The following is a 7,527-nucleotide window of genomic DNA, read 5'->3' on the forward strand; positions in this document are numbered from 1 at the left end:
TGGGTTTCAGGGAAATTAGGGACACTAGCAATCCATTGTGGTTCTCTCAAGGTGGGCGTTTTCCAGATGACGATGGTAATAACAGCTGTGGCTTAGTTGCAGAGTAACTTGGCTAAACTGAGAAAAACTAGCACTGGCAACTGTGGTAGAACTTAACACTTGCAAATGAACACTCTCCAGTGAAAATGTAGTTCAGGTATAGGCAGAGCCCGTGGGTTCCCTGGGCTTCGATAACTTGGAGATGTGTGTGTTGTTTTATTGAGAAATCCCTGTCAGTGCCTGTTGGCTTTCAGTCCTGCAAAGGAAGAATATTCTGATCGGATATTTAGGTATTTGAATGGAGAACTGAGGTCATCATATGTCCTCCCTGGTGTACAACTATGAATCATCCCATTCCACGACCAACTGGTTATGTACCTTCTGAGGAGCTCCTCTGTACCTGTCTGTAACCTCCTGTGTGGAGCATCCAAGGTGGTTGCTTTTGGGAGGGACATTGTGCTGAGACAATTGCAGCAACAGTTGGCCTAATGAGCCCTGCTCTGCTTGTTGTTTCTACACAGATGGACCTCTCTGTGGAAACACTTTACAGCCTCATGCAGGAGCGCCAGAAGAAGTACGCCAAGTATGCGGAGCAGATCCAGAAGGTCAACGAGATGTCTGCCATCCTGCGCCGGATCCAGATGGGCATCGACCAGACGGTGCCGCTGATGGAGCGGCTGAACAGCCTCCTGCCAGAGGGAGAGCGGCTGGAGCCCTTCTCCATGAAACCCGACCGGGAGCTGAGGTCGTAGCGCTCCGGCAGCTCACCCTCCTCACCTTCCACCCTCCACGTTCGGCACGGATGCGCTTCCAGCAGGCTGCACTGGCAGGTGTTTGGAGCGGGCAGCGCTGCTGCTGGCCTCTCTGCCAGGGCACTGGAGGGAGAGCAGCGTCAGCTGCCAGAGCTGCACAGCCAGGAATCCAGGAGCTCTCTGGAGGAGATGATTTACCATTCTCTCATCTCCCTCCTCTCGCCCTCCTGTCTCCTTTGCCACTATACCACTGTGCAGAAATATTTGTTTCATTGCTGTGACTAGTTGGGGTTTTCAGAGGAGGAATTTCCTTTCATCTGATTTATTTTTTTTACTAAAAAAATTCAAAGGGATATTGGGTGTGATGAACCCTTTAATGTGTTTCTTGTATGACTGGGGTTTAGACAATTAGATGGCTGGAAGGTATTTCTGAGAACCTCTGGCCTTGGAAATATATGTGTTTTATAGGTGAAAGTGTGGGAGCCAGGAACTGGCTTATTAAAGACTGGCCATTATCATAAACAACATGGTTTGCACGGCAGGGTTTTAGCACGTCCTTGAGGCTCCTGTTTCTATGGGCTCACTCATCTATGAGGCTGTAAAGGAGTAACTGTTGTAGATACATATATCTGTTAATGTAAAGCAAACTTCAGTGTTCCTCTCCCCCTTGCCCTGGAAATGTCCCCATGCCTCAGCTTGGTGGCATTTCGTGTCCCTCTGACAGGCACCAGTACCAACCTGCTCACTTTGAGTCCCAAAGTTGGACACAAGGTGTCTTTTTTTTTTTTAATCAGGACACTGGAGTTACCTTGGTGCTGGTTTTTTTTGTTTGTTTTCTTTTTTTTTTTTTTTACCAGTGGGGTACAGCTGCTTCTTCAAGTGTGTGAGGGTGGAGGGGAGAGAGACCAGAAATCCTCTGTCTCTTTGTGTTAGTTTAGCTGCCCTTGTGCCAGGAGCTGGCAGTGGCACACTGCTGAATGACTGAAACTACAGGGCCCTTCTCAGCCACCTGCTCCAAAGGCAACGGGATGTTCTTGCCTCCTCCCAGGCAAGCCAAGGCTGAAGAGCCCATGAGACCCAGGGGTTGTTGTGTGTCAGGAGTGCAGTTCCAGCAGTGACAACAGTCAGGGACAACCCAGCTTCCAGTACAGCACAAGGTAGGGTCACTTGCCAAAGGCATCTTGGTTCAATATGTCTTAATACTTAAGAGCATTTATTAAGTAAAAAGTTGTCTCTGAGCATTTGGAAGTAAGAGTGCAGTAGGTTTTTGATTGTAATAATTCTTGCCTGGTGGCAAGAAGCAACAGGCTATTCTCTTGGTGCAGTCCCAGAGGCCATGTAGCATGAATTTGTGTCATGCAGACTGCAGCCAACTTAGATGTGCATCTGAACCGCGGTGGTGGATGGATTCCAGGGCCTGCTGAACACTATCTAGAAGCAGAGTCCTGTAGAAATTAAGCCCCCTGAAATGATGCCCTGGAAGGTGGGACTGACTGTTTCAGGGAGGGCAGAGAACTCAGCAGGAGGGTTTTTAGGAAAGGCTTGCTGCTCTCACCCCTGAGGTTTTACACAGTTGTACATACACAGGTATATGCTGTGTATTGCCCAGGATAAAACATTGGAATTCCATCTTTGTTGAAGCTTCCTGCCATGTTTTATGCTTGGTTACATGAGACTTAACACAGGAAAAGCTGCTTGTCATGGCCATGCCCTTGTGGGTCCTCAGTGTCCATCATAGAATTTGTCTCTGCCAGCCACCATCAGACACACAAGAATATTGAGCTGCTTTAAATAGTGGCTGCAGCCATTTTTGTATTCTTTGTCCAGATGATGCTGTCTGGATGTTTAAAATGTGTGACATCCAGCTCTCTGCCAGATGGGATCGTGAGTGTCCCAAACCCTGGTGTGCTGGAAGCCTGTGCCAGTGGAAAGATATTGGATCTCAAGGCAGATGCTTTCTGCTGTAAGACACTTCTCTGAGGCTTGTAGACATTTGGCCTCAGGCCATTAAGTACCAGATCAAAGCATTGCTCCCTGCAGTGCTAAGGAGGGCAAAGGAATGGTATTCCCAAGTGAAGGCTGCAGGAGCCAAGCACTGTAAATCAGTTCTTCCTCATTTGCCAGAAAACACCAAGGCATTGGGCTGAGAATGGGAGAAAACCTTTGTTCCTAGGAACGCTGGTCTTTAGACTTGTGGCTATGCTGCTGGGCCTCACAGACAGATCTTCTTGAACAGCAAGGGCAGGTTATGTAAAGTGCAATAACGGAACTAAAAAGAAATTAGAGCTGAAATGTGAAGGCCAACTTTCAAAAGAAAAATGTGTCTCTTCCAATGCTCACATCATCACCTTCATTCCACAGGTGATAATCTCTCATATGGGTACTGTTGGAAGGTTGCACACTTGAGCTGCCCTTGAACGATGGTTTACAGTTTTATTTAGATCAATGTCACTGCCTTCAGGGAGTGTAAGTCTTTGGCCCTCTTGCTGAGGGGGAAGACGTGTCCTGCCACATCATCTCGAGCTGCTGTTTGTTGCTTGGCTGGTCTTTTGTTGGCTTTGCTCCACATGCTGCTTTCAGCTTCAGCTCAGATGCAGGTGGTACTTAGGGTGAGGCTGATGCTTCCCTCTCATGGTGTTTAGCAGGAGCTTGGAGATGTGACTGGAATCACCTTTCTGCTTATGAATTTCCTCTTCCTAAGCCAAAGACTCGTGGAGGAGACCTCAGGTATCTTTTGTGAATGTACCAGCTCTTACTTCTGCCACGAATTTAGTGCTATGAACAGGGAGTAATCTGGTGTGCTCCCCTGAAACCAGACACTGCTGCCCTTTTCTGCTTTCTGGGGTGGTGTGTGGTCTGGGGTACGGGCTAAGCTTCTTGATATGTGATTTTGGGAAAAGCTGGGGAGGAGGACAAGTCACTGGGGCTGTGGTTCCTCTTTGGCCTGAGCTGCTCCGGCCCTTCCCGACTCTGCTGATGCAACTCCCCCGTTGTGCTGCCGCTGGTGCTCCTTTAATGTCTCATGCTGGTCACTGTGCTGCCCATGCAGAGCAGGTTTGCTTTGTCGTTTCCGTTCTTTTTGTCACTGAATGCATTGACAGGGTGCTAAAGTGCCAACCGACCTGCAGGGCAATTCCTGTGAAGATCTGCTGAAGGGGAGAGAAAAGAGTTTTTGTTGTTTTTTAAATATATGTATTTTAAATTAAATATATTTAAATATTTAAAATGTGTTTTCCCCTCCTCCAGGCTTTTACACAGAGAGAGTAGAAATACAGGTTTTCTCAGGCTCATTGGTTGCATGAGCCAGCCCCTCTCTCAGACTGTGTGCCAGTAGTTTCCCGAGGTACTGCTGTAAATCCCTCCCCTTCCCAAGCTGCCAGAGGGTATTTGTGGCTGAGCACTCCATGGTTTATGGGTGGTTACCCTGTTCAGCTTCCTACATGCTCCATGTTCCACAGCTCCAGCATTAAAACCTTTGGTGTGGCTCTTTTCCAAGTGTGTTGTTTCTCCAATTGCAGTATTGCTCATTCTTCATTCCCATTTCCCACCGCAGTGTCTGGGCAGTGGGGGCACATCTCAGCTTTACTTTGTATCTACTCTACGCCATGGGGGAGGCTGATTTCAGCTGCCTCTGCCCTGGGATTGAGAGGAAACATGTCCCAAGAATGAAAATAAATGCGGGTTGGTTCCCACCCCCGCCCCCAGTGCTGCCCCAGTTCTGTTTGGCACTGATGTCCAGTTTGAATACAAGATGTGAGCAGCGATGCTTGGGACTTGGCATTGGGAAAGCGGAATGGTGATGAACTCTCACCTGCACAGGCAATACTGAATAAAGAGAGACAAATTTACATGGTTTCTTTTTGTTTTGCTGTTGTTTTGTATTTGTTTTTTTCTAATGGCCTGATGCCCCAGCCTCATTGTTGCCTGGGGTGTCACACTTTGGCTTTGTACAGCAGTGGAGCATTCTGAGGGTCCCTGGAAACAGCAGCTGAAATCCACTCCTCAGAGTGAGCAATCCCTTGCAGCAGGACAACGCTCCAGAAGTGTTTCGCAGCATTTTACGTGCCAGGAAAGCAGCCCCTTCCCAGAGGGGTGGGTGTTGCAGAAGGCAAGAAATAGCTCCCTTTTTCTATTTATGGTGATTCTTACTAATATTCTTTAAAGTGCAGAATTAGCTGAAGGCTTTACTGCAGAAACACTTCAGTTTGCCTCAGAGCAACCATTTGGACCAAGAAAGGCCAAGAAATTCTTTGCAGGCAGGGTTCAAAGGGAAAGTCCTGTTGCTGGGCAAAGCTGATGTATTAGGAACACTGTTCTTCCTGAATTCTCAGCTGTGGGTTTGTGTGTATAATTTAGTTGTGGTATTGTGTATGTTATATTGTCTAAAAGTGCTAGAATAACTACTTTTATCACAGATTAATAACAAAAACAGACTAGCTAGGTGTATAGCTGGCTAATTAAGATGCCTGGCTAGGTAAGTTTGGTTGAATTACAGTGATTTTTTTGTATTTAAAAAGTAACAGTCTTACTAGGACCCTAGTGCTGTTCCACTTGTTCCGAGCTTTTCATGCCCCCACTTTGTGGTAGAAGTCAGTTTATAACTTGTGCTGTGAGTCACAGCATATTGAGCACCTAGCTGATGAAGACAGTTAATAAATACAGTAGTTCACCTAATTACCACATTTCTACTCTCTTATCCTCCCTAGCCCCCTCAAAAGCAGGGCTACCTGATCCCTGCTGGGGGGAGGTTTGCTCTGTTTTCAGTTCACTTCATTCTAGGAATGTCACTGTGATAGTTACATCACAACCCAGTGACCTCGGGGACCTCTTCCCAGCAATGCCAGGCAGTGAAACGAAAATGAAGTGTTGATGACATGCATGAGGCAGATTTCAGTTGCTCCTTGGGTTTTGACTAGAGGTGGAGTTAGACTGTCTCTTCCCAGAGCTATCTGGTGGCAGGGCCAGGTACAGAGGGATGGAGGGAACAAGAGCAGAGCAAGTCCTGCAAAACAGGCAGGAGGAGTGGTGAAAGCTCAAGTGAATGCTTAAAAACCCCCAGAACTTGAGGGAAGAGAGCTACTGCAATCAGAAGTGGACTTTGAAGTGAGGTGAGCAGCTAAATCTTAGAAGATTGTCATGTCAATGTGTAGGCTAAGCAGCTGATGATCCCATTGAATTTGCATGGTTCTTGTTTTCTTCTGTAGCAGCTGCTACATCTTGTTTGTAGAATTTAAGCAAAGAAACTCTCTCACTTGTGCTCTGACTGATGGTTTGGTTTCAGAGAGGCTGAAGATTGTGCATTTCCCTTTCTGGGACTGTGCTTTGAAATCCTCAAAAGAAAAGATTTCTATTACTGCACCTCAGTTTGAAGATGCTGTTACATAAACTCGCAGCTTTCCCCTCTAAGGATACAACTGTGGTAGCCCTCTTTAATTCTAAGGGATGCTGTATTTGTGTGAGCCATTCTCTGAAGCAGCAGTGGGGGGTGCTCCAATCTCAGTGAGCAGAACTTGCTCTGAATGCTTCAAGACTGGCAGCATCAGTCAAAACAAGTATCTAAACGAGTAATTACATTATTTGTCAAATAAGTAGTATGGGAAGGAGGCAAGAAAAAAGCATGGGGTTCATTCTGGGTGACTTCAACAATCTGAAATACTTGCTTCACACCAAGACCATCCCAGCTGCCTGAGGAACAGGTTACTCACACCTGGATTAGACAGTGGAAAGTGTTAATGCTGCCAAGTGCCACTGCTGCTCATCAATGGACCAGAAGAAAGGGGATAATCAGGGACATGTAAGAGGCCTAAATAGATACTGATGCTGTAAAATCACCACTGCTTGCGAGAAGTGTCTAAAGCTGCTCCAGCCCTGTCATTCATGAACACAGCTGCAGGGAAGGGGGTGCTCCATAAAGGACAAGGCCCCTGCTCTCCAGGCTGCTGGGGAGAGCAGGTCCTGCTGCAGGTAAAACACAACTCCTTCCTCAGCCTTCTGTATAAACAGGTACCATTTCTGATTTTATTTCATCATAACATACAGGTAATGCTCATGACACAAGATGAGAAACTCACATCTCTCTGAACCATTTCACCAGCTTGCCATACACCAAGCATGCCAAGTATGCCACACACCAAATGTCATACGTTATATTCATATTGAGCATGTACACATTTTTCCCTCTCATGTCCTCCACTTTGCTTTCCAGACTTCTGCAAACCATTTCCAGTATTGTTCAGGGACAGGACTCTAGTTCAGGTGTGAGCCAGGGCACCACCCTGTGCAGGACATGGGGTTAAGGCTTCCTCTTATAGGAACCTGCCCCCTGTAGGTACTGAGCCTACACCTTGGATTCATCTGGAACACACTGGGAAGTGTGAGGAGCCACAAGAACAGTTTTCAGTTCCTCAGAAGGCGATCAACCAAACCAACCCCAAACATACAAAGGAGAGAACACACATGTCTGAAGAAGACAGAAAGAGGAATAATCTGCTTCTGCCTCAAGGGATTGATATGTTTTAACTCCCACTAAACTGGTTTAAATCAAAGCCAAGGGCTTTTCCTGAAATGTGGCAGAGAAGAGCCCTGTTCAACTGTTTACCCAGGCAAATACAGCTGAAAATAGTTGTGATGTAATCACTTCCACTGGAGATGTAAACAGAGACAAGTGGCAGCATGTTCAGTGAACAGCCAGCACCTGCCACAGTGTCCAGGGTGATGTCAACCTCTCCCTTGCCCA

The 7,527-nt window shown here is 46.9% G+C and overlaps 1 protein-coding gene across 8 annotated transcripts in view; it reads left to right on the forward strand.

Annotated features, from left to right (window-relative positions):
• Positions 1-4,982, forward strand: part of BORCS5 (BLOC-1 related complex subunit 5) — a 58,896-nt gene extending 53,914 nt beyond the window's left edge. The window contains exons 4-6 of one of the 8 annotated variants that reach the window (XR_009933146.1): positions 561-1,948; positions 3,437-3,518; positions 4,345-4,982. Coding sequence is in view for 1 of the 8 variants with exons in the window: in XM_062491786.1 (XP_062347770.1) it covers positions 561-791 (231 nt within the window). In the remaining 7 variants the exon portion in view is untranslated. Of the gene's footprint in view, positions 1-560 lie in introns of all 8 variants that reach the window. The other 7 variants (XR_009933145.1, XR_009933144.1, XR_009933141.1 and 4 more) reach the window with 7 other exon arrangements.
• Positions 4,983-7,527: the final 2,545 nt, after the last annotated feature.

This window comes from Cinclus cinclus, chromosome 4, assembly GCF_963662255.1.
Source record: "Cinclus cinclus chromosome 4, bCinCin1.1, whole genome shotgun sequence".
Classification (NCBI taxonomy): domain Eukaryota; kingdom Metazoa; phylum Chordata; class Aves; order Passeriformes; family Cinclidae; genus Cinclus; species Cinclus cinclus.